At 43.4% G+C, this 27,003-nt stretch overlaps 2 protein-coding genes across 3 annotated transcripts in view; both read right to left on the bottom strand.

Annotated features, from left to right (window-relative positions):
- The window catches only part of rbp5 (retinol binding protein 1a, cellular), a 44,359-nt gene extending 35,698 nt beyond the window's left edge, over positions 1-8,661 (bottom strand). The window contains exon 1 of the mRNA XM_079561387.1: positions 8,658-8,661. The gene's annotated coding sequence lies outside the window, so the exon portion shown is untranslated. The remainder of the gene's footprint in view (positions 1-8,657) is intronic.
- Positions 961-26,877, bottom strand: chd4b (chromodomain helicase DNA binding protein 4b). 2 transcript variants are annotated; one of them, XM_079561282.1, is made up of 40 exons: positions 26,638-26,877; positions 26,183-26,378; positions 25,575-25,699; positions 21,988-22,233; positions 21,776-21,891; positions 21,585-21,684; positions 21,296-21,479; positions 21,009-21,124; positions 20,808-20,931; positions 20,564-20,736; positions 19,184-19,426; positions 18,778-18,981; positions 18,393-18,601; positions 18,133-18,264; positions 17,965-18,064; positions 17,617-17,808; positions 17,329-17,529; positions 15,509-15,646; positions 15,300-15,421; positions 15,052-15,225; positions 13,881-14,022; positions 13,556-13,805; positions 13,350-13,474; positions 12,054-12,146; positions 11,531-11,672; positions 10,443-10,612; positions 10,181-10,370; positions 9,465-9,551; positions 8,100-8,191; positions 7,879-8,012; positions 7,514-7,658; positions 6,421-6,577; positions 6,261-6,346; positions 5,929-6,160; positions 4,704-4,760; positions 4,457-4,627; positions 4,273-4,381; positions 4,033-4,165; positions 3,762-3,957; positions 961-1,962 (listed from the first exon to the last, which is right to left on the bottom strand). In XM_079561282.1, exons 2-40 carry the CDS (start codon positions 26,244-26,246, stop codon positions 1,760-1,762), a joined length of 5,877 nt encoding a protein of 1,958 aa, XP_079417408.1. In that variant the 5' UTR covers positions 26,247-26,378; positions 26,638-26,877; the 3' UTR covers positions 961-1,759. The 2 variants fall into 2 exon arrangements, with proteins under 2 accessions (XP_079417408.1, XP_079417409.1); XM_079561283.1 differs by having other exon boundaries at positions 10,193-10,370.
- Positions 26,878-27,003: the final 126 nt, after the last annotated feature.

The following is a 27,003-nucleotide window of genomic DNA, read 5'->3' as shown; positions in this document are numbered from 1 at the left end:
AAAAAACAAGTACAGGGTCTTTAATATATATTGCGATTTGCTAATTGCGACCGGTCGAACTGCAATCTCGATTAGGCAAAAGGAACAAGTCAAGTACGCTTTCTCTTGTATCTGTGACATTCACGAGGATAATCCTAGTCTATACTTCTTTATGCTGTACACGGTTATACCTAGTTTATAGATGTATAAATGAAGATAAAGAAAAAGGTCAAGGGACTCGCAGAAGAAGCCAAAGGTAAGCGATGCTGGAGAAGGCTTGAACCCACACAGACGAACGTAAGTATGAACTTTAAAGCACACTCACCTGCACGACATGTTCGCTCTGCTCTGGGACTCAGCTGCAAAGATCTACAGGAAGTGAGGGATGGATCTCGTCTCCCGGTTATTGATGTCAGAGGTGACGCTCTAACGCTCTACCTTCAAGTACAACAATAAAAACTATAATTACTCTGTCCAAGCTTTGCAAAAAAAACCTCACAAAAGGCACAGCGAGCAGAAGTTTAAAGTTTTTACACCGGATTGTGATAAGAAATCGGACGACTTCTTCACCGACCCGAACATCCCTCCCACCCAGTAATTTGCAACCATTTTGTTAATTGCCCGAGGACTGTATCTACAAAAGAAAATGTGCCTGTTCCTGTCTCCCTCTCTCGCTCTAATTTGTTTGCTGTGGCGGTATCTACTCATGTTTTCCGTGTATCACTATCTGCATGTAAATAATGACAGTTGAAGATGCAAATAACAGCAGAGTTGTTGTTCGTCTCCATTTCTCTGTTGCCTCTTTCTTATCACTACTTCCAAACAAAAAAAGTACTGATAAAGTTGTTCAAGTAGTTGTTAATAATGAGCTTATTCATTCAATTATCAAAGCGGGGGGAAAAAACATGTAAAAATGATGACCATTTATTGGGATCTGTAAACGAACAGCAATGATGAAACAATAATTACAATAAAACAACAGAAAATAACAAATTAAATAAAAGATTGCCATCATTTCTTCTTCTTAAAGTTGAATTTCAGTCTGTAGCGTTTGTTGTTGAGGAAGAGTTTTAGGAGAAACCGTATGGTCATAATATTTAGGAATGTTGAGGTAAATGTCGGGGTAAAGATAGTTTCCACTTTTCCTCTTAAAGGCAAAATAAAGCTACTAAAGGGAACGGTTATGATATGATTTAGAAAGACTTTTCCCCCGCCGTATTACTCACCTCTACTTGTCTTTCTGTAACGCAAAACAAGCTTTGAATGGGAGAAACTTTCACACTCTCTCAGCAAACACATCTACACAAAATGCACATGAAATACAAGGACCTTGAATGAAAGATGAATTTGTTGTTCCACATTTTAAATCCAGTAAACTCCAAAAACATGCTGCGTTCGTCTTACTTCAAGCCTCTTTAGCGTCATTGTACATAGTTACACGTAAAAGTTGACCCTGCTGTAAAAGAAGCTCAGCTCCAGTGAGTTTGTGTGGCTAAAAAAAAATCAAGTCCTGTCCAACGCCGTACACGGGAGTTTTCGAAAAAATCGTGAGGTCCGGTAAATGAGAATCAGAATGCGGTGTGGGCGGAGCCTCTGAAACCTCTTTGGTGCGTACGGCTTTAGTCCTGACAGTGATCCGCTGCTCCCCCCGCGGCGACTCCTCAGTTCGACGGGTGCTGCTGCGCGAGGACTGACCTGATATTGGACTCTGCTGCTGGAGAAAGTGATGAAGGAGAGGCCTGAAAAAACCCGCTGAGGTCTGTCCAGTAGGAGAGTTGCTTCAGCGCGGCACCTGCATCGCCTGCGCGTTCTGGGCCTGGCTTTGGCTCGTCACCTCCGAGCCGCGGCTCGCTAACCGGCTCAAGATGTTGCGTTCGGACATTTGCAGCCTCACGGCGACGGGCGGTATCCTGGCGATGGTTGCCGGGAGGCGCGTGACGTCCGCCTTCATGTCACTGAGCAGCTCCTCCAGCTGTTTGAGAACTGAAAACAAGGAGACGAGACGGTTAATGATGTGAGAGTGTCGAGTATCTTTTGGAGGACTCTCCTTTAAACAGTGCTTTTTATAATAAAGTTTAGCTCTATTTAGATGCTGCGGTATAGATACAGACGGCATCTCGTCATAGAAGGGGCGTGGCGTCGCCGAGGGGGAAAATAGAATCTTTTGGGAAACACAATTTTTTACTCTTTTTAGCCATTTTCTGGTGGAATATGAACATATTTATCACATACGAATAAAGTCAAGTGTAAATCGGGTCTATATTGATATTTTCTCACAGCAGATACGAAAAAACGGCAGTCATAGCAATGCTAGCTAGCGTTAGCATTTGCATGATGCTAACATGTAGCATCATAAGGACAAATAAAAGTAATTTAACCATCAGTTCTGGCCTTCTCAATATTCAGGATGCTGCTTTTTTTTTTTTTTTTTTTTTTTTTTTTAAATGTATTTATTTACATTAAATCATATATACATATATATATATACACATTATTTACATCTTATATTCATAGACATTCATATTCGATTCGTTTATCCTTACATTACTTAAATAGCATTTTACATGTTCCATTTTTGTAGCTCTATGGCAGAGACATGAGAGGACAAAACATCCCAAAATAATAAAAGAAATAAAAAGAAATAAAAGAACACCAAATGAACAGAAATGAGAATTCAGGATGCTGCACGCTGTATACATACGTTTCCAATGACATCACGCATAGTTCCAGGCGCCATTTTGAATACTGAAGTAGAATTATGCAGTACAACAACATATAACAATATCTCTACTCAGGATGAAAAACTGATTAACTGTGGCATTTTTATGTTCTCGTAATCATTGCTCAAGAAGATAGCAGTTAAAACACAGCCCCAGAGACGCATGTTTATGTGGCAAATGTGGCACAGACATAGCAGTGCTGTCTGTTGAGCTACAGCAGGTTTAACTAAAGATCTGACCGCTTTCTTCCTCAGACTTAACATTACACAATTAACACATCAAAGAGGAAACAGAAAACCTTTCTCTGTGATTTTTACAGTTTGTCATGTCAACAGAGTCTCAGTCTGAGTCAGTGATTAAGCTGCTCACGATGTTAGCATGCTACCGGTAAGCAACTGTCAACCATTGATCAACCATTGATTCAATGATGACTGAAAGGCATGTATAAGTTCCTCTTCATATTATTTTGATTAGCTGGTTCAGCTGTGCATGACTTTTTTTTTACTGCTGTGAGCTGTTCAACACACATGGCCCTCTGCACCTATGAGCTAATTGTTTGCTCAAGAACAATAAAAGACGGAGAGATCACAGACACATCCTTTTGAAGCCTGATAGAGGTTATCCACACCTGCCCTTCTCTACAGAGTAAAGCCCTGACTAAAAACCGAACACAGGCAAACAACTGCAGGTATTTTAGGAACAAAAGAGTGAGAACATAACATGTATACAGCAATACAGCAGCAAATAACTTTATTCAATCTGTCTCCTTTTTCAAAGCAATGACCCATATTCGGTCTTTGCATCAATTTAGAATCATGATAAGATTAGTGGCAGAGAGGGTGGACCAATTGTTCATCAACATTAGCATTTCTATACCTCATGTTTAATGCACTAATTCCAACCCTGGCTTGGTATCAAATACGACCCACGGAGCGCGAGAACGAGCGCAGTCTCTCGACTCAAAGGACGCACATTGATCCAGCTCGTTTGCAGAGGATTCATCACTAACTATAGGCGTCTTATAATCACAGTCACTGATCATTGAGACGCTTTGTGTGGTACCTTTGTGAAGCACTGCGTTAGCCGGCTTGTTTCCGGACATGGACTCTTTGCTGAGATGCTGATGAGACTCGGCCAAACACTCCACTTCACTGAAGCGAGTGTTCAGGGCCATGGAGGGGTGGGCTGGGTCCTCGGTCATGTTCAGGTAGGCCGCTCGGCGAAGCTGCTCCTCGATGACCAGCGCCTGTTCCAATAACTGCAGTGCAACAACACAACCACCATGAGAAACTGAGACACAACACACAAAGGCTCGAAGTATGCGACACTCTACCTTAAAACGCCGCGCCAGAAACTTGTTCTTGATCTCCAGAAAGTTCCCTCGGCTCATTTCACCTTTAAAGGGTTCATTCAAGATGGCGTACCTCACGTCGTTCTGGACGTCCTGCCACCGAGCGTAGCCGTGTCTGGGAGCGCTGGAGTCAAGCGTCACAACAAGCGGCTTTTGTTTTTATGGACATTATGTTTACTTAACTGGATTAATGGGAGTAAAAGGGCCCGATGTAAAGGATACTGTATGATGCCAGCCAAGAGCCAGTAGTCATGGCGACGGTGCCAAATCTCAAAGGTCTTCTTGGTGACGGTGGCAGCGCGCTCCTCGTTCTGCCACAGCGAGTGCAGCTCTGGACACAGAGTGGTGAAACAGTGAGAGAGCGTTTGCAGGAGCAAATCGTTTTAGTAATTGGTTCTTTAAGCACCTGTGAATCCTCCGTCTGCGATGTTGAACATAAACCTCTGCTTGGTGGCTTTCTTCTTCTCTTCGCTGATATTGACCGCAGGTGTTGTGGCGACTCCGTCTTTGGCGTTTTCCCCGTTCTGCAGTTTGTCAGAATCCTCACTTTTTAAGGCTTCCTTCTCCTCTTTTTGCTCTGTAATAAAAACTGTCAGTGCTCTGTAACTTAGAATGATGGAATCTGTAGTTCATTCCCAATGTGTGGAAAATACCTTTTTTGTCGTCTGCATTTGAACTTGTATCCATCTTCTCTTCTTTTGACTCCTCAGCTGAAGAACAGACAAGGACAATTTGATGTATACATAATACGCCATTTTGTATTTACATTAACCGTTTTGATATTTTAATATGAAACTGCATTGTGATTTATCTCTGAAATGCTTAAGTGTAATCATTTGCCTGGCAGCTACACCCCCGCCCTGACAATTGCCTTTTATTAAGCAGCGTTAATCACCAATCTTTAAACAAGCACCTTTACCAAATCCGTTCTGCTAATCCATCCACTCATGTATTATAAGAAATCCCCCCCGTGTTTTCTGAAATACTTTGGCTGCACAACTCAGTCTGCGGTTTATAACAATCCAGTCCATGATTTACGCGCAACTCATCGACCATGGGGTCCTGTTTGTTTTGTGGATCACTCACAGATAAACAGAGGCAGGTAGTACAGCATGAGAAAGTTTGAGAGCACACACAAGGCAATAAAATGAACATTAAAGCCCAATAACACCGGCATTTATTTATTTACTAAAGTTATCTTTCGCCCACTCCCTTTGAGAATATTATGCTGCTTCATCTATCTGTGACTTTTGCCGCCCAAGTGAACCTAATAAATAAATAAGCTAAGCCAAATCTAGCAGCTGCTTTAGGTAAAGCTGTTCGCTGAAGTGAGTGCTGTCTTATTTAGTCTCAGAGAAGTAAAGCGATTTAGATTTTGGCTCCTTCTGTTTTAATGCAAACGGACATCGACTTATTCGGTCAAAGGTCACTACTGAAAACTCACAACTGCAAAATGTTACATGTAGATATGGGGAAATGTAATGTACCGGTGTGTATTTCCATACTGTAAATAGTCAAGCTAAAATTGACATGTGGCCAGAAAACAAAGGGGAAGCACTGTATTTATGCAAAATATACTTTCATTTATGTCCTCATATAAAAATAAAGAGTTTGTTTCATTCACACATTGTTTGCCCAGGCTTTTATGTTTTTAAAGTTCAGCCAGCCTTCTTCTCATTATGTCAAAGCTCAATTACTTTAGATTAACAGCCAATGTGCAGGAGAGCCCGAACCTGCGCCCTCTGCTGGTGGTTTTATAATATTTTGATATCCAGAATTAGTACTAGATAAATTAGTTAGACATGCACATATTTATAGGGCCTTTAAGGACACACAGAGGATACAGACTTATCGCAAACTTAGTTCTAGTAATCTCACCTTTGTTCCCCTCTGGATCTGCCTTGAGCTCCTCGGACTTCACCTCTGAACCCGGTTCCTTGTCGGCAGAGCTCAGAGGCTTCTGTTCTTTATCTCCGTCCTCTTCTCTGTCCTTCGCTTCACTCCCTGCCGTCTCCTTTTCCTTCTCATCCTTCGCTCCAGCAGCCTCTTCTTCACCGTCCTTCCTGTCGCTCGGGGAGGATTTGTCAGACTCATCTGGGATTTCGATGATCTGAGAGCAAATATTACGATATTATTTTTTCCCGCCTCTAACGCTTTGTGAGGTTTTGTCCAGTTGTTTTGTTATATGCTCATTAAAAAGGTAAACTTACATCCTGATCATCAGACTTCTTGTTCACTTTCCCTTCCTCTCCTTCCTTCTTAATGTCATCCTTCTCATCCGCTTTAGACAAGTCCTCTGCAAAAGAAACACCGGCGTTTTATAACCATTCTCCTCTCCTTCCTGCATGTTGTGTATTGCACGGACTTTACCTGGGATGGGGGTGTTGGGCTGAGTGTCCGCGGGGGTACCGGACGACGGGGTCTTGGGGTCTTCACCGGACGCTAAAGCCGCCGCTCGTTTGTTCTCCTCCAGCTCTGCCATCCACGGCATCGACCACTGTCCGTTCACATGCTCAAACTCCTGCACCTGTTCAGTTACAAAAAAAACACGTTTACATCTTTGCACACGGCAGCTTGGTCAGTATTGTGTAGGTTTAGTCTGCAGCGTATGTTTCTGATGGTCTGAGGTCATTAAGTATGAAAGACTATGAAGTAACTCATCTGATTAACCTCTTAACTCCCACCTGAACCGAGCACATTTTCTCCAGTTTGGCTTTACCTACATCTAAAAGCCAATATAGCAACGAAAACGTGGATGAAGACGCAGCAAATAAAGCTACAAAGACACAATGAAAGAGTGTCACAAACGTGCCAGAAAAGCAACAATAATGGAATAAAAAAGGGACAAAAGAGTGACAAAAAGTGACAAAAATGTGACGAAACATGACAAAAAAGTTAGGATCAGTTTTGTAGGCCTTAGCTTTCAAATGGGGCATTACACTATGCTCCAGTCCAGAAGCTTTTAGATTTGGGTGGAATCGTGAAGAAGAAGCTAACAGGCTAACGGGCACTGCGGGCTAGCACCACTTAAACAGTATTTAGAGCCAAGTTTGAGTGAAAAAAAATATATACAGTATATGGATATACGACATCCTTCTCTCCCTTTGTCTTTTCTGTCAGTGAAGTATTTGCTCCCCTCGACAATTAAAGTAAAAACCCGTAACATGCTACGACACCTGCAGTGGCGCTTATGGCCTCTAGGGGCATGAGTTACTTAGTACTGCTGCAGGGGTTAAGAGGTTAACTAGATCTAATAAATAATTGAAAATGTTGTCAAATGATTTGGAAATGGAATACACACAGAATACACAAGAGACAAAGCATCAAGATTACAAAGTGTAAATGTTTTGATCTGTGAAGTACCAAAATATCCAAAAAAGGAATCCCCTCTTCACTTTCTTCCTTATCTCAGTAACTTTATACTTTATTAATGCCCACAAAGCGTCTCAAAGTGATGTCAAACCTTCTTCCTTATGAGAGACATGACTCCGATGCGGGTGAGTACATGCTGCCTGGAAAGACCCTCTCGCGGGACGCCGTCTGCGAAGGTCTCGGCTCCATCGGCCCCGGGCTCGCACAAGTGACGCATGAACAGAGACACGTAGGCCCTGGAAAAACAGTCATCTATTTATTTATACAGTTGATTTACAGTTTTACTCACTAGCATCCAAAGCTCAGACATAAACATTAAGTTTTTTGGGGACAAACGCTAATCCCTGAGCCCACACTTTCAATATTACACTGTTCAGTATGTGACGTTTTGAGAATAATTGCCCCTAAAATGTAATTGCAATCCAAGTGGCCGCGAATGTTGGAAATGTGACTCACTTGAATTCTTTCTCTGACTTCCCTCGGAGGTCCCTGACGAGCCACTGGTTTGTGAACGCGTCTTGTGGAGGCATCCCGTATCGCATCACCGCATTCAGGAACGCCTTCCTCTGCCGCGCATTAAAGCCCAACACCTGAAGTGCATCATGAGGTAAATAAGGCCACATTATACAGACAATACATCTCAATACTGCTTTGTGGTTCTTAATGTCCACACTTACCTCAATATTTCCCCCAACGCGGGCCAGAAGCGGAGGCAGAGGTTTGTCCCGATCGTTGCGCAGCCCTTTGCGGCTCGGTCTGCGGGCGTTCGCTGAGGAGAGAAACAGCCAGTGTTACTAATCAAATAAAAAACAACACATGATAAAAGTGTTGTCCCATTGTGAAGTGTCTGTGCTCGACTTACAGCTCACCAGGACCTCCCTGCACTGCAGCTTCTTCTCAAAGTCTCAAACCAAATATAACCTTCTCAACCAATGAGCTCACAAGTACAAATGTAAACCAATTCGTGCGATTCATAATTTAATGCTTTGAATGAACAGCTATAAAAGTCCAGAATGAATGAAGAACATAGTACATATGGAATAAAGTCATGCTGAAAATGTGGAACTTTGGTCATTTAAAACAACATAATGAACCATTTGATTGAACAAAGATGAGCAAATAAAGTGCATACATGGTGCATGAACAGTTTAAAGGAAAATAAAGAGAATTTATGCCTTGTTTTTCATCTTCCACATCTTTTTTAATTTTTTCTTTAACATCTTTTGCTTTTTCTTTTCTTTTCGCTGCCTTTTCTTCTCTTTCCTCTTTTTCCTGTCCTGCCTGCGTGCAAAGCAAATCAAGCACCCACAGGTGCTCTTCCCTGACGTGATGAAGACGATGTCCCTGTGGATATCATAGCTGTCATCTGACCCTGAGTTTACATCTGTGAAGGGCAAAGCGTGTTAGTGCACATGCATCATGTTAGTTGGGGGTTAAAATCTTACTCTTACCAATTGGATGTGGATTATTTGTGCTATAAGTCTCTCTAATCACAACACATACAAACCCACTCCTCTTATTGGTCGGCTGTCTCCGTCATGCGCAGAGTGAGTGACAGGCAGATTTACCCAATCACAGAGGAAGCATTTACTCAAATATCTCTTACAGGAACAGGCCACCATTTTTCCATACTGAGATATGTTCTTACCTGAGCTTAGACAAGTTCATGTGTACCTGTCTGGTCTTTGTGCATGCGCTCAGCCACGCAAAAAGACCAAAGATGTTGTTAGCATTTGGCCTCTCCCAGTATGTTCCTATAGCTCCAAACGGGGTGAAGTTAGAAGCGACCACGCTCTTCCACGGGCACAAAGACCAGACAGGTTTGTATCAACTTGTCCAAGCTCAGGTAAGAACAAATCTCTGTATGGAAAAGAAAGAAAGCGAGTGTACTGAACATGCATCGTGAATTAAACTCCAGTGAACTAGACGCTAAGTGTATACATAGCTTTGCGATATCGCCCACCTCTCGCCCATGTTTGTGTCTGTTTATGTGGAACTTCATGCAGGTTAAAAAGAACAGCTCTGAGCAGAGAGGGCATTACCTTCAGTGCGTTCGTCGAAGTCCTCGTCTCCTTCCTCTGAGGCCACAGAGTAGTCAGACTGATTGTCCGACTGATCCTCCTGCCAGTCTACACAGGGCACAAACAGACGTGAGAGAGAGACTTACAGCAAGATTAAACTAAAAATATATATTAATTCAAATTAAATCAAAAACTCATTGAAAATATGCTACTCTTAAACACATTTGCATGCACATGTTTCTAAATGACCCCAATTAAATGTAAAAAAAACAACATTTCACAAATACAGATTACAGATTAAAACGATTACTTGTAAGATCACAGACAGACAGTACATTAGACAAAGGAAATTATTTACCTGAGATAACTAGTGTTCCAAGAAGCAGGGAAACAAAACTATGTTAATAACATTTCATGCATTTATATTTTCAACTAGGGCTGCACAATTAAACAAATTGGAAACGTGAACGGCGAGGTCGCTGTTATGCTAATCACAAAGACTCAGTATCTAAAGCAAAGAACATGGGTTTGTATTACATGTACAATCTATAAAGCATGTTTAAGGCTCATTACTGAAAAGCATGGGTTTAGCTGTTCATGTTTCAGATTTCTATCAAATACTATGGTCCTGGACGCGGCAGAAATAGACGTGGTTGTAAAATTGTGCAGCCCTATTTCAGCGCACGCACAGACACGCAAACACAGAGTAATAGATAGATGTGGTATATGCTCTGTACCCTGGCGTATACCTCGGTCCTCTTGGGAACCGTCGTTGTAGTTGACCGGCTTTCGCGTTCGTTTGCCTTTGCCCAGGTTCCGGGCCAGATCCTCCTGCTGCTGCTCGTAGTGATGCCGGAGCAGCTTCTCCCAATAGTCGGGGTCCACGCTCTCCTCCTGTTTGATCACTTCTCTCTCCACCTCCTCCTCCTGAGACCAAACAAAGGCGTTTACGGACAGGGTATAGGAGTGTGATGATGAAGTTCTCTGTCGGGCGCTCACCTCGTCCTCCTCGTCTTTGACCACGTACTGCGCCACTTTGAAGGAGCTGAGGTACTCGTTCATGCTCTGCAGCTCGGTGTCGTCGGTGGCGTCCTGGTTCCGGTCCAACAGGCGGTCGATGGCCTTGTCGTCGTAGTGGATCACGCTGCTGTCGTCCTCCTTGTTGTCTCCTAACGCGACAGTCCAGAATATTTTACATTATTTTACTGTGAAATCTTAAGCAGATACAAGAAGAACAATTGTGCAACCCTATATCTAAAAATAAAATACTAAAAAATAATATTATTAAAACCATGTTAAGACATAAAGGCCCTTATGTCTTGGGTTAGGTTTTTTGGTGACATTGGAACAAAATTGGTTTTGTTCTCCTGCTCTACTGTAAGATAATTGTGGAAAAGATACTGTGCATCTAATTACAAAGCATTTGTATGAATTTCATGAAGGCTCGTTTTCTAGCATTCCTGTGACGATGGTCCTAAAAAGTGACCCTGCAAGCTGTGAAACACACTTATAAAGTCATCCCTGTTAAGAATTGGAAAGTTATAAATGTGTAACGAAAGTGAAGAATGAGGTTAAAGTAGGGCTGGGCAATAAATCAAATGAATTCAATTAATTCATGCTTTTAAAAACAGGCGATTTGGAAAATGGCTAAATCGTAAAATCGATTTAGACGCTCCGTAGTGAAATGACACCAGCGGAGAAGCAGCGACTTTCTGACGATCTCTGCTGCCTCACAAAAGCGTGTTGTGTTTTAAGAGGACGCGGTGGAGTTTTGCTTCGCTAAAACAGAGTTTCCCCCTTTCCTCCGGTCTGCTCCCGTGCCTTTCTCTCACTCTGCTCTGAGCGGACCATTTAACTCCGCCCCTTTCCCTTGAGTCTCCATGGAGACGGTTGTCAATCGCAGAGGCATGAAGACGATAAAACTAAAACACTTTTGAAAACTCCATGGCTTATTAAGAGGTTTTACTTTTGAGAGCAGACAAGGAATATCTAAAACAGAAATAAAGGGTAAAATAAAGGGTTATGTGATCTTAATGGGCCTAATTGTAGCTACAGCGGTGGATCTGGTTTTATGTAACATCACTGACCCTCTCCTAATTCATCCTTGAACAGCTCTTCTGTGCCAAACTTCAGGATATCGTCCAGCTCCTGCTTGGACATGGAGCCCGTCTTGGTGCCCATGCCTGGTCTGACCACGAGATGGGTGAGCATCATCTTCTTTTTAGCCACCTGAAAAAAGCCGGCGCAAGTGTAAACAGGAAGTAGGATTAGAGCTGTTATAAAGATAAAGATAAACAATACATTTTGAGCTCAATATTTATCGTCTGTACATGTATTTGTATTTTCCCCGCATTTTACTAATGTAATAACACAATTTTAATGGAATATTTGAAGATTGGGCAAAACTAGTCATTTTTATGCTTATGGAGTTCCTTTCTGTGACATGAAAAGAGAAGATAGGACTTTATTGATCTCACAATGGAGAAGGTCGTCAATAAGATCGCTTATGGCAATATTTTCCTCCCTCAATATATCAAACATCCAATTCTGTTATCATGACAGGCCTAAGCAGGATTTACTTTACTGAGGAAATGGATCCTTTTCACAGACCTGTGTGATTCTCTCCTCCACAGACGCTTTGGTCACGAAGCGATAAATCATCACCTTCTTGTTCTGTCCGATACGATGAGCTCTGCTGAAAGCCTGCAGGAAACAAGCAGAAAGAATAACATGTTAATAACCATAATCATCATGAAAAAACACTGTGCATTGAGTTTGGGACCATCACAATCAGCAAATTTGACAATATTCCACAAACCAGAACAAGGTCAAATAGTGACTTGAAAAACAGGGTTTATACAGGCAGAGGCAAAGCCATTTTAGTGCCTAAATACTATAATTTAATCCCACAAACGCAGAAATAATCAACGCATATTTCATTTAAGACTTGCAAAAAATGTCCCCCAACAGAGGAAAGAGAACAAAATGGACAACCTTTGAGCAAACAAATCTGGTAAATTTCAGCCAAAAGTGCAACGGTAAATGTTTAACAGCATAATTTTTATACATTAAAAATTGTTGAACAATGTCATAATTTTCTAAGAAATGTATATTTTAATCCAAATGAATGCTTTTTAGTGAAATTTAAAGGGATACTTCAGGATTTTTGACATAGGGCAGTTCCTAGTCATCCAGAGTGTTGTTGATTAATGGAGATTTTTTTTTTTTAATTCATGCAGTCCTTATATTTGAAGAGTTCAGTGGTGCTAGGCTAGTGCTAGGCTAGCGCATGTCTATGGTAACTAGTAGCCTGCATGAAAAACCTCTTCAAAATCATTGGGTAGTCCTCCAAACGTTGCCATATCTGATTTGTAGAAAGCTCCTTTGTGACTTCCACATGTAGTAATGCCGGCCGCAGGTAAACAAACTACTGTAGATCTGGTAAGCTAGCAGATCACTCCGCCGCTGTGTAGCTTACAACCAGGAAGCTGATGCTGCTCAATTATAAGTTATTTTAAATGCAAAATGGTTCTATTTCAAAAATTATTCAGTCAATACAGGCATTTATATGGGTAGTCTGGTGTTATAAGTGATTTGCCACAGGTGCACTGTGCTTGGGTCAGACTGTTTTTAATGCAGGCTACTAGTTACCATAGACATGCACTAGCCTAGCACCACTAAACTCTTCAAATATAAGGGCTGCATGAATAAAAAAAAAAAAACATCTCCAGAAATCAACAACACTCTGGATAAGTAGGAAATGAGGCGCAAAAATCCTGAAATATCCCTTTAAGGTCTTGATTTTTAATGCCCCGCGGAAACCCTGAACCTTTTTTTGGTGAGAGCTTATCTTTATGTTTAAGCCATGAGAACGTCACATTTCCATGACAAAGCCGAGTGACAGACCTGAATGTCATTGTGAGGGTTCCAGTCCGAGTCGTAGATGATGACAGTGTCTGCGGAGGCCAAGTTGATTCCCAAACCTCCCGCTCGAGTGGAGAGAAGAAACGCAAACTGCAAAGCACCGGGCGCTGAGGGACGAGACTCACGTTAGCACACACTTTATGAAGCATATCAAAGTAACACCTGTCCCCATCTAACCCCTGTCTCACCGTTAAAGCGATCAATGGCCTCTTGTCTCATGTTTCCATTGACTCCTCCATCAATCCGCTCATATTTATAGCCTTCATTTTCAAGGAAGTCTTCCAACAAGTCCAGCATTTTGGTCATCTGGGAAAAGACCAGCACCCTGTGTCCGCCCTCCTTCAGTTTCCTCATCATTTTCAGAAGCAGCAGCAGTTTCCCCGAGGCCTTGGTCAGAGCATTTCCTTCGTACATGCCGTTTGGGAGTTTAGGCGCCTCCTGCAAAGAGTTTTCAAAGATCAACAGCCAGAAGATGTTACATCAATACGTACACGCACAGACGGGGATACTTACCATAGCAGCAGCAGGAAAGAGGTAGGGATGGTTGCAGCATTTTTTGAGATCCATCACAACGTTGAGGAGAGACACTTGGTTCCCTCCTCCGCGAGTGTTGAGGGCCTCAAAGTTACGAGTCAGAATAAACTTGTAGTATTTTCTAAACAGGAAGAGAAAACAAAAAAGGCACTTGTTTAGTTAAAAAACAAGGTAATAATGATGTATTTGTGTCTTTAAAGTGCATATGACACAATTATACTTAAGATTTTGCTAAAGATTGTTCCTAACTTTGTTTAGTTTGGCCATTTTTGTGATGTTTATAGTTTCACTTCCTTATTGGAAACTGACAGGAAGTGACATAGAAGAAGGTAAACAACTTTAAACTGTTGCCGTGCCAACCATGTTAGTCAAGGGGAAATGACTGAGTCAAACTGCTCTGGAACGTTACCTTCATCTATGTCACTTCCTGTCAGCAGCTTAAACATTTAAATAAAAATAACTTTTCTGCCCAACATTTCTTCATTAAAATTGCTGCTTCACTGAAATAAGATGATAAATATGCAACTGATAAATACGTCATATTTTCAAAAGCATTAAAAAAACTTTAAACATTTAACCCCCGGCTGAACAGCGCACATTTTCTCCAGTTTGGCTTCAGCCAAATCTTAACTAATCAGGAAAAAAAAGCATCAAAGTAGCGACAAAAACGAGGATGAAAATGCAACAAAAATGTGACAAGAGTGACAAAAAACGACAATAACCTGACAGAAAAGCCACAAAAAAGTGATGAAAAAAAGGTGAAGGAAAAATCCCCAAAAAAGTGACAAAAACATGACAAAAAAACAATGAAAAAAGGCGATGAAAAAGCAACAAAAAGCCCCAAACTGTGATGCGAATACGTGACGAAAACACAACAAAACAGAGACGGAAAAGTGGCAAAAACACAACAAAAGAGCCACTAAAAAGTGACACAAAAATGTGACAAAAAAGTTACGATCACTTTTATAGGGCTTAGCTTTCAAATGAGGCATTGCACTGTTGCTCTCCAGTTGGGAAGCTTTTAGATTTGGGTAAAGCCGAACTGGAAAAAAATGCACTCTGTGGGTAAAAGGGGTTAAAAACCGCCTCCCTGCTCTTCTGTCAGACCCTGCAGCGTCACCGCCACTCGCTTCCTGTTTTGCGTTCTTACTTCTGCATAGGACTGAGCTCGACTCGAACGATCAGCTCAGTTTTGGACGGCATGTGTTTGAAGACGTCGGCCTTCAGCCTGCGCAGCATGTGCGGGCCCAGCATGTCGTGCAGCTTCTTAATCTGGTCCTCCTTGGCGATGTCCGCAAACTCCTCCAAGAACCCTTCCAGGTTGCTGTAAATAAATTAAACACTTGACGTGAATGTGGGAGACTACGAGAGAGTTATCGATGAGGGAAAACCACTCACTTGAATCTCACTGGAGTCAGAAAGTTGAGCAAATGGAAAAGCTCCTCTAAGTTGTTCTGCAGGGGAGTCCCGGTCAGCAGCAGCTTGTGTTGGAGAGGGTAATTGTTCAACACTCGGAAAAACTGCAAGAAAGACATAGAAGGAAATGGAGCTGAGTAATTGGGCTGATGTTAATTGAGGCAGCGATTGCACAAAGACATTGATTTTACCTTGGACTGGTTGTTTTTCAGTCTGTGCGCCTCATCCACGACCAGACAGGCCCATTCAATCGAACCCAGCACAGCCTGATCAATGGTAATTAACTCGTATGACGTCAGGAGCACGTGAAACTTCACTTGGGAGTCTTTCTGTTAGGTGAGAAGTTCACAATTAAAAAAACGTGCATGCAATAAACAGTATTCACAGGAAATGAATCTTGTCTTCAATAAAATGACCTAAAAGTGCTTGAAATATCGGGATTTGTGCTGATTTGGAGTAGATTCTTGTTGCCAATGGAGCAAGAAGGATTACCGTAATGTCCAGACTATTGAGCGCACCTAAATATAAGCCGCACCAACAAAATGTATACAGATTTTTGACATTGGCCATTCATCTTATTCCGCCCCGCCCACTTTTGCCTCTTTTTGCCACAGATCGATCCATTGTCTAGTGCAGGGGTCACCAACGTGGTGCCCGCGGGCACCCAGGGGCCCTTTGGGGCATGTCCAGTAGCCCTTGGGACTTTTTCTAAAGTGTATAACACTTCATTTTCTTGAATCTAATTCTTAAAATTACAGTTATTTCGGTTCTTGTGACTCAGTATGAGTTTAAAATAAAGCTATTTTAATATAATATGGGGTCAATATCCTATAAGTGAACAGTGTACATTTAAGTCTTTAGGATTTGTTTTTAACTGGTAGCCCTCGAACAACTTAATGCTCTTAAAGTAGCCCTCAGCTGAAATAAGGTTGGTGACCCCTGGTCTAGTGTTTAGTAGATTGATTTGTGTAAAATGTTCTTTTGCAACAAGTCAACACTGCACCGTGTCTGTGTAGTAAATCGTTTTATCTTGACTTGACCTATGTAAACTAATACGAAGGTGAAAAGGCCGCACTGGTCTATAAGCCACAGCTGTTCCAAGTGTATTTGAAGTATTGGACTTTTCTCTCTTTGTGCGCGGTCAAATTTACCAAGAGAACAGTGGCCTACAGGTACGTTTACTCTAATGAACCTCTCAACCCCCACCCCAGTGCATTTTCTCCAGTTCCCCCAAATCAAAAAGCTTCTGAACTGGAGCTTACAGCCTATAGGCCACGGTAAACTCAGACCCTGCAAAACTAATCTACTTTCTTTTGTTGCTTTTTTGACATGTTTTGGTTACATTTTGTGGCTTTATCGCACAAAAAAGCAACAAACATGTGATAAATATGTGAGAAAAAACATGACCCAAGAGCAATGAACACGTAGGTCTGTCACGATAATTACTACATCGACTTATCGTTCAACAAATAACGATACATTTTTGGGCTCGATATTTATCGTCTGTACATTTATTTGCATTTCCCCCTATTTTTTCTTGTAAAACTTTGATTTCTAACAGAAGCAAATTGAGCTACATTACATTTCATGTTTATTGCAGCTTGTGTGGTATTTTAGGATATGATGATACACTTTTAGAACAAAGGTTTACTGTCATTTTTATGCCTGAGAGTTGACAGTATCGAGTATCGTTAGACTCAATAATATCGTTTATCGCGATACTTTCCTGCCTCAATATATCGAACTTCAAATTTGTTATCGTGACAGGCCTATGAACATGTGATAAGGCATTAAAAACATGATAACAAGAACAAGGAAGAAGCTTAAATGAGTTTAGTAGGTTTTAGGTCTTAGATTTGGATCAAACTGGAAAGGGGGTAGGTTAAAGCGTGGTAAAACTTCGATTGTTCAGTGATTTGAAAACAATCCAAACCTACTAAAAATCAGCATACATTGTTTTAATTCAAGGGCTTTTAAAGTAATTTTGGTTTTAGAGGGTATTGTTTCTAACCTTCATTTTGGACGCCTTTTTGCCGCCTCTGATGGCGTTTCCCTCAAAGGAGAACTCGTTTTCTCGGATGACCGCTCTGCTGTCTTTGTCGCCAACATACGTCACCACATACATGTCTGGAGCCCACATCTCGAACTCTCGTTCCCAGTTAATGATGGTTGACAGTGGGGCGCTGACCAAGAAGGGACCTTTCGAGTGTCCCTGTGGAAGACCATGTAGATATTACGTGTGGATTCACATTAGCATATCATTATACCCGCTTGCTCTTGAGCGCATTTCAAATCTCACCTCCTTGTAGAGCGAGTAGAGAAACACAGCAGTCTGCACCGTCTTCCCGAGCCCCATCTCGTCGGCCAGGATGGTGTCCGTCGCCTGAGCCCATGAAAACCTGAGCCAGTTTAGCCCCTCCAGCTGGTACGGGTGAAGAGTGCCCCCAGTGCTGTCCAAGTACTCGGGCTGGCGGTCGAACTTTATAGTGGGCTGGCGAGAAAAAGGAGGAAAATAATGACGTACTTCCATGATTCCAGCACTTAACTTAATTATAATATAAGCAAATAGTCCTAAATACATAGCCTTCTGACTAACTAATCAGTTTCTCTTCAGTATGGATGAAAAAGGGAACATTGTAACACATACATCGACCACTGGATTTGCAGGCGGCCTCTCGGCTTTCTTCACTTTGATCTGTTTCTTCAGCTTCTTAACGGGCCTGCCCTCCTCACCCATTATCAGCTCCCTGGAGAAGAACGCGTGTGAGTTCACAATCAAAACAACAACATGTAAAATGCTTCACGGCTCCGTTACCGGTGATTCCAGTAAGTTTGTTTGAAGGTGTCGAAATCCGGGATGTCCATGTCCTCGCTCTCCCAAGTCGACTGGTCGCAGGGCAAATCTCTCCATTTGATCAGGTAGTGCACGTTGTTTTTCTTATCAACACTGAAGGAAAAACAGTATCACAGATGGGTGCAATAAACGCTAAGGAGGAATGCATGGACTTGTAGGAGTAGGGATCAAACTGAGCCACTGTTCCCCCTAACACACTCCAAACGCAGAGAGTGTGTTACCTGTGATTGAGGATGCGGTGGATCATGAGCCACTCCATCTTGACCCCGAAGCGGCTGAACTCCTCCTCCATGCGCACGTACAGAGGGTCCTTGTTCTTTCGCTTGGTGCTCTTGTTGTCATCTTCGGCGCCAAAGTCCACGATGGGAGGCTCGTCCATGTCGGTCTTCCTCTGGTAGTTCCGAAACATGACCTGGCAGTTCAGCTCCAGCTAAGACAAAAACAGAAGAGTCACTATATGCATTTTCCACAGGTTTCTGCTGAGGCTATGGTGGCACAGTTTTTTTTTGTACTAAAGATGTCACCTATTCCTCTATTTTGTCTTTAAATGTATTTATGATCAAAATATCCCCTATTAATGGAGTCCAATCTCTGCGGTGACTTTACCTGCAGCTCTTGCACCCAGGAGCAGTGCCAGTATGACAGATTACACCATTTGACGAAAAACTCCCTCTCCCTGCGGCCGACCAGAGGAGGGGGGTCAGGTGAATCCGCAGGCAGGTCAGCCGGGCGCGGGACAGGCGTGGGGGGCGGAGGCTCGCCCCAACGCCAAATTATAACCTTCTGGACTTTGCCCTTCAGCGCTGCACACTGAGAAAAGAATAAATAAACACAGTAAATATGGTGGATTGCTAGAACCTTTACCAGTATGAAATAAATGTATTCCTTTTGTATCAGACTGCTACATAAAAATAATAGAATAATAAAGAGGTCTGAAACTTTCTGAACCCACTGCACATCTGAATAAAACGTTGGATGTTCAGCACTAGGACGGCCTGATGTGTGGCCTGACCTTGCAGCGGGGGCAGATCCACTCTCCGTTGGGGATCTCGGGCAGCGGGGGGTTGAGGCAGTGGATGTGGTAGGAGGAGGGGCAGGTGTCGCAGCAAAGCAGCTCGCCGCCGTCTTTGCACATGCGGCAGTACTCGATGTGGAGGTCGTCTTCCTCCTCCGCTCCATCCTCCTGCCCCTCATCGTCCTCGCCCTCCACCTCGGAGAGATCGTCCCGGGCCTCCCACTGGATCCCCTCCTTCTCCTGCAGCACAGTGACACAGTGTTCAGAGGGGGGAGAGGAGGGGGCGGACAGGAGCAAAGGTATGCGGAACAGAGTCAAAGGAAAACGGGGGCGGAGGGGGGGATTTGACGGCGGCGGGAAAGGAGGCCGCGCGTGTGTGCGTGTTTGTATGTGGAGGAAAAGAGGGAAGGGACCAGCGAGGGGTAAATAAACAGGATACAAAAACACAGAGTTGCAATGGGGAAACAAAAAAGCAACATTCATTTAATACATTTTTTTTTTCGCTCCCTGACCATAAAAAAACATCACCACCTGGATTTAACTAACTGTTCTGATCTGGGGTTCAGGTCTAGGCTCACACTGTACTGTATGAATGACCAGGTTATTTCATCAATGGATTTCTTCTTCCTTGATGGCATTATCATATTCCAAGATGAAATAGGAGGATTCATCGGGTCCCATTGTGAAGAGTGGCTCAGGGAGTACGAAACGTAATTTTCACACATGGATCGGCCACAGAGTCCAGGTCTTAACCCCATTGAGAATCTATGGGATGTGCAGGAGAAGGCTTTGTGCAGTGGTCACACTCTCCCATCATCAATACAAGATCTTGATGCAAAATGAAAGCAACACTGGATCTTTTGACATTGCAGAAGGTCATTGAAATAATTCCACAGCAAATGTGTGTTTTTGACCAAAGCTAAAGGTCCAACAACATATTAGAGTGTGTGACCCTTTATTGTGGCAACTTGTTTTTGGTAATGCAGTATTTTCCCTGTTAAAGGGGCTAGATGCAAGTTGGCCATTTTATGCTCACTACTGCCACCTCAGGTCATACATGTAACTGCACCTTCTATATTAAGCTCTTGCATGACGGCAATTCTGACTCGAAGTAACAACTTTTTGAGTGACAGTGCAGGATTTTAGAGGCAGTTATGGTGAACATGTCTGGGCTCATTCTACACATTAGAACATGGCTGGAACATGTAGGGCGAGGAAAAATACATAACTTTATCATTTTTAAACTCTGTATAGTCCCTTTAATTCCAAATAGCAGCCAAAACAGAGGTCTGGAGACCCCTTCCACTGAGTAGCTCACTGATTTTTGAACATTTAGTGATGGACTTCTAGGGGCCAGAGGAGGACAGAAGTACTCACACAGTGTGGGCAGCTCCACTTGCCCTCAGGAGCCTTCTCCATGTCGGGGTCCAGGCACACCATGTGGTAGGCTCGGGGGCAGGTGTCACACAGGATGATCTCTCCTCCCTGTTGGCACACCTCGCAGTAGTCCTGGTGATCCGTCTCGTAGCCATCCCCTTCTTCTGTTTCCACTAAAGCGACAAAACACAGTTACAGATTCGCTCAAGAGATCAGCCACGAGCGTCTCATCTCTGGTGCAAACCTTTCTTCTTCTTCTTGGCGTTCTTGGACTTCTTCTTGGCACGGCTGCTGCGACTGGAGCCATCGGAAACGGAGAATGTGCCGTCGTCGAAGTCACTGTCGGCATCTGGCTCGTCTTCGTCGCTCTAAAAATAAAGTCAGAACACTTTAAAGGTGCTGGAATTCATGTATTAAATAAAAAAATAAAATAAAATGGACGTACAGAGGAGCGTTTCCTTTTGCTGTTAAGACCTCCCAGTTTTATTTTGAGTGGCGCCACCTTTTTGGGTTTGGGCTTCGCTGGGGTCTTTGACTTGGACTTCTTTCTTGCATTCGGGCCTGAAAGACAGTCATAATAATAACATAATGTGGTGCAATCTAATTAAGTATGGTGATTAGTTAATTATCTATAGGGTACTAACTGTTCAGGAAATACTCTAAACTGGTCATTTATATAAGTGCAATACAAAACCCTATTTCGGTCTCATTTCTCGTCCGCAGCCGACGTACCTTTGCCTTCTTTGGTCTTGGCTTTGCGCAGAGGGGGGGCGGGCGCAGGGGCGGGGGCAGGCGCCGGGGCAGAGGCGGGGGAAGAAGCCGAGCCGTTCTCAGGCCCTCCGTCTGTCGCCACCATGTTCTCCACCGCCGCGGCCACGTTGGCAGCAGCGAGCGCGGCGTTGGCAGTAGCGCAGCCCTACGACAGCAGCATAAACCATTCAAACATCTGCGATAATCATCAGGATCCACCAAGGCTACATTTTACAAAACCGGTTCCAAAAATACTAACACACACGTATACCTTTAGTGGATTGTTGGTGCTAAATTCTCTCCACTTGGCCATCATTAACGTCATCATCTTCGACACTGCGATTTTAGGGTTTTTAGCAGCGATTAAGGGCCTAAAAAAAACAAAAACACATTTGATTTTGTATTAATTAACTTCAGTGATACATGATTCATTTAATATTACAACGGCTCAACTGTAAATACCTGACAAACTGGCTGAAGGCTTTGTAGTTGGTGAGTGAGCTGTAGTCTTCCTGAGTAAAGACGTGGTCGATATCTTTCATGCCCCAGGTCTCCAGGAGTTGGGTAGAGCTTTTGGGCTGTGTGTTTAGATGTTTTTACACAGGAATTAGAAGCAAGTTCACTGTCAAGCACGTTATAACATATATATATGAAGTACATTAGAGTCTATATACCTGGCAGTCATCATCATCGTCCTCTTCCTCCTCTGGTTCGGGCTCTTTGCGTTTGCTTTTCGAGGACCCTCCTTTCTCCGCAGCGGAGCTCTTCTTCTTCTCTTTGGCCGTGCTCGACCGCTTCTTCTTTTTCTTACCCGGCGCGTAATCGCTTCCCTCACTTTCCGACCGCACGATGCTTTCATCTGCATCTCTGTCCGCTGCCTCCACTTCCATCAGCGGCTCTGGGGAGCTGATTGCCAGCTCCTGGGCACACAAACAGTTCAGGAGAAGAGATAAACTAAGGGTTTGCATAAGTACTACACATGTACCAAGGAAAGTTCACGTCATATTATTAGTTCTTTGCTACTGTATTACTTTGGACAATTCGGCTCTGGAGTCTCAAACAATGTAAGGAAATTATAAACACTGTGGTGACTTGTATCTATGATCTAACCTATGGCTATATGTTGGACATGGGCATCTTAATGGTCAGATCTACAGTCAAATCTGGTCTGGAGTAAACTTTTTTCCCATGGTATTGGAGTAGAAAGCAGTCATGTGTTGTTCAAGCCGAGGTTTAGAGGTTACTGTATCTGCGGCCATGAATGGAAATCAAAATGAATCAAAGGTGAATGAAAAATAACGGTCTTTCTGACATAGTTAAATGAACATTGAAGATTGTAAGCAGAAGTAGCAGAACTTGTGTGAGCAGCATTAACCTCTTATCTCATATTTTTGTTGTATGTTTGTCTCTTTTCATCCCGCTTTGTGTCATGTTTTCATTGTTTTTTTTGTTGCTTTATTTGACTTGTGTTCACCACATTTTTGTCGTACTATTGTCGGTTTTCTGGCACGTTTTTGTTGCTTTTCTTTGGCTTTTTCGCCTTGTTTTCGTCACTTTTTGTCACACGTTTGTTGTGTTTTTGTCGCTAAACTGCAAAATTATACAAGTAATTTTGTCGTATTTTCAAGCATTGTTTGTATCTTGCTTGTAAAATACTCGCGTGTTGGTAGTTAGCACATAGCTGGTTAGCCGGCGTCGTGATGTTAAACTCTTAATAATTGACTTTTTCAAAAAGTCAGTGCTAAAAATACAAGGGATTTTTTGTGTCAGACCCCGACACGTGCCCGGGAGTGGGTGGGACTGTGGAGCTCTATACCAGTGGATAAGTATGATAATAATGCATCGGTTTTATATGTATAATTATAATTATAATTTGTATAATTCATTCACTCCATACTTGGTGGTGGTAAGCTCCTATTGTAGCCACAGCTGCCCTGGGGTAGACTGACGGAATCTATCGACCACTCACTCACTACATTCTCTAGGCTTCCTGGTGTTACTAAATGGTCTTCCATACAAGTAAGACCAGGCCCTTCCCTGCTTCTCAGGTGTGATACATGTTCTCAGGTGTGATACGTGTTCTCAGGTGTGATACATGTTCTCAGGTGTGATACGTGTTCTCAGGTGTGATACATGTTCTCTACATGTTCTCAGATGTGATACATGTTCTCAGGTGTGATACATGTTCTCAGATGTGATACATGTTCTCAGATGTGATACATGTTCTCAGGTGTGATACGTGTTCTCAGGTGTGATACGTGTTCTCAGGTGTGATACGTGTTCTCAGATGTGATACGTGTTCTCAGATGTGATACATGTTCTCAGATGTGATACATGTTCTCAGGTGTGATACATGTTCTCAGATGTGATACGTGTTCTCAGGTGTGATACGTGTTCTCAGGTGTGATACGTGTTCTCAGATGTGATACGTGTTCTCAGATGTGATACATGTTCTCAGATGTGATACATGTTCTCAGGTGTGATACATGTTCTCAGATGTGATACGTGTTCTCTACATGTTCTCAGATGTGATACATGTTCTCAGATGTGATACATGTTCTCAGGTGTGATACATGTTCTCAGGTGTGATACATGTTCTCAGATGTGATACATGTTCTCAGGTGTGATACATGTTCTCAGGTGTGATACATGTTCTCAGATGTGATACATGTTCTCAGATGTGATACATGTTCTCAGATGTGATACTTGTTCTCAGATGTGATACATGTTCTCAGATGTGATACATGTTCTCAGGTGTGATACGTGTTCTCAGGTGTGATACGTGTTCTCAGATGTGATACGTGTTCTCAGATGTGATACATGTTCTCAGATGTGATACATGTTCTCAGATGTGATACATGTTCTCAGATGTGATACATGTTCTCAGGTGTGATACATGTTCTCAGGTGTGATACGTGTTCTCAGGTGTGATACGTGTTCTCAGATGTGATACATCATGTTCTCAGATGTGATACATGTTCTCAGGTGTGATACGTGTTCTCAGATGTGATACATCATGTTCTCAGATGTGATACATGTTCTCAGATGTGATACATGTTCTCAGGTGTGATACATGTTCTCAGGTGTGATACATGTTCTCAGGTGTGATACATGTTCTCAGATGTGATACGTGTTCTCTACATGTTCTCAGATGTGTTACATGTTCTCAGATGTGTTACGTGTTCTCAGGCGTGATACATGTTCTCAGATGTGATACATGTTCTCAGATGTGATACATGTTCTCAGGTGTGATACATGTTCTCAGGTGTGATACGTGTTCTCAGGTGTGATACGTGTTCTCAGGTGTGATACATGTTCTCAGATGTGATACGTGTTCTCAGATGTGATACATGTTCTCAGGTTTGATACATGTTCTCAGGTGTGATACGTGTTCTCAGGTGTGATACGTGTTCTCAGATGTGATACATGTTCTCAGGTGTGATACGTGTTCTCAGGTTTGATACGTGTTCTCAGATGTGATACATGTTCTCAGGTGTGATACGTGTTCTCAGGTGTGATACGTGTTCTCAGATGTGATACGTGTTCTCAGATGTGATACGTGTTCTCAGATGTGATACATGTTCTCAGATGTGATACGTGTTCTCAGGTGTGATACGTGTTCTCAGATGTGATACATGTTCTCAGATGTGATACGTGTTCTCAGGTGTGATACATGTTCTCAGGTGTGATACGTGTTCTCAGATGTGATACATGTTCTCAGATGTGATACGTGTTCTCAGGTGTGATACATGTTCTCAGATGTGATACGTGTTCTCAGGTGTGATACATGTTCTCAGATGTGATACGTGTTCTCAGGTGTCATACATGTTCTCAGATGTGATACGTGTTCTCAGGTGTGATACATGTTCTCAGGTGTGATACATGTTCTCAGGTGTGATACATGTTCTCAGATCATGTGATACGTGTTCTCAGGTTTGATACATGTTCTCAGGTGTGATACGTGTTCTCAGGTGTGATACGTGTTCTCAGGTGTGATACATGTTCTCAGATGTGATACATGTTCTCAGATCATGTGATACGTGTTCTCAGGTTTGATACATGTTCTCAGGTTTGATACGTGTTCTCAGATGTGATACGTGTTCTCAGATGTGATACATGTTCTCAGGTGTGATACATGTTCTCAAGTGTGATACGTGTTCTCAGATGTGACATTTCTTGACCTTCTGACCTCATAAACGTGTCTGTCTTCACACCATTGTTGTTATTATGATGATGCACCATTGGGTCTAAGCACGTGTACCTCTCTGACGGGTCTTTGTCTTTTGCTGCTCCTGCTCTCGCGGCTGCTCTTCTTGGCCTTTTTCTTTTTCTTGGACTTGGGCACTTCCTCCGGTTCGGACGCGACATCCTCGGGCTCGTCCTCATCTGCGCGCGCAACAACAACAACAACAACAACACAATCATTTCAGAGACAGAGGAGCTGACCGCGCGCTGGCTGGCACGACTTAACAAACAGCCGTGCACGCGAGGAGGAGAGCTGTGCACGAGGGGAGCGTGCACGAGAGGAGCGTGCGCGCGAGGCTGGCGTGCACGCGGGGAGCAGTGCGCGTGGCGAGCGTGCGTGGACGTACACACCGCGCGGCCACAACAAACCGCGGGTCAAACTTTGCCGTTGTCCGCCTTTGAAACTTTGACAACTCCCGCTGTCACAAACACACGCACGTGCTCTGTCAGCGCGGGGAAGCGGCGACGTAGCGGCGCTAAAACCCCGCACAGTTGGTGGCCAAGTTCGGTAACTAATCTATCATGGCGAGTGACGGACAGGCTAGCTCCGGCTAACGTGAACATTAGCTCTGCGAAGGGAGCCGGACCCGCAGTCACGGACCGGAGTCAGTAAACCGAGCTTACCGCGGACAAGGGAGTGCTCCTCGGCGGCCCCGTAGTCCTCCCTGTCATCCTCGCTGCCAGACATTTTCCCGGCGCTGTGTTTGACTCCTCGGTGCAGAAAGAGTCCCTCCTAAAAGGCTGCTGCTCGTCGAGGGAGGAGGGAAAATGACGTGGGGCTGAGTGGACCTGGGGAGTCCAGCGGGAGGGGGCGACGGCGCTGCAAATATGAGAACAAGCTAGTACCGCTTTGAAACCGACACATTCATGCCTTTTTACACGACTCACACACAACAAGCTGCATCTGTACATCAATTATTAAGATGAGTGAAACACGCTCTTGTTTTCTACAGCATTTGGACTGTTTAGATTAATAGTACAAAGTAAAGTAGCGTGTGTGACATGTCTGTGCTGCATTTTCCCGGTCAGTCTGACTCTAAACAACACTTGAAAGAAAAGTTGCCGCTTTGAACCTTTACCTGGAGGCAGTGAACTTATAGTGAGCTCGCAGTCCCGGACGAGGACGGCTCCTTCGTGAAACAATTCAAAGTCGGTTCTCGCGGCTGCTGCTGATCATTATTGTTGGAGTGAGGCCGGGTTCTTCAAAGGCAGGCGAAATTCTCAACCGGGCTGTCAGTGCCCCAAAACACGCCGCTCCGTGCCCACTTTTCTCTGCCCCAGCCTCAGAGGCAGTGCTTAGCTAGATCCTCACAAACACAAAGGGGGCAGACATCCCATAATAATCCCCCCTCCCACACTTGCACAGGACTCTGCATAGTTACCTCGCAACGGACAGACCATAATACTCCGCCTGCCCCCACCCCCTCCGCCACGCACGCGCTTGT

The sequence above is a fragment of the Gobius niger genome (assembly GCF_951799975.1).
Source record: "Gobius niger genome assembly, chromosome: 8".
Taxonomy (NCBI): Eukaryota; Metazoa; Chordata; class Actinopteri; order Gobiiformes; family Gobiidae; genus Gobius; species Gobius niger.
The sequence above is the reverse complement of the archived record's forward strand: the minus strand, read 5'-3'. Positions and strand labels throughout refer to the sequence as shown.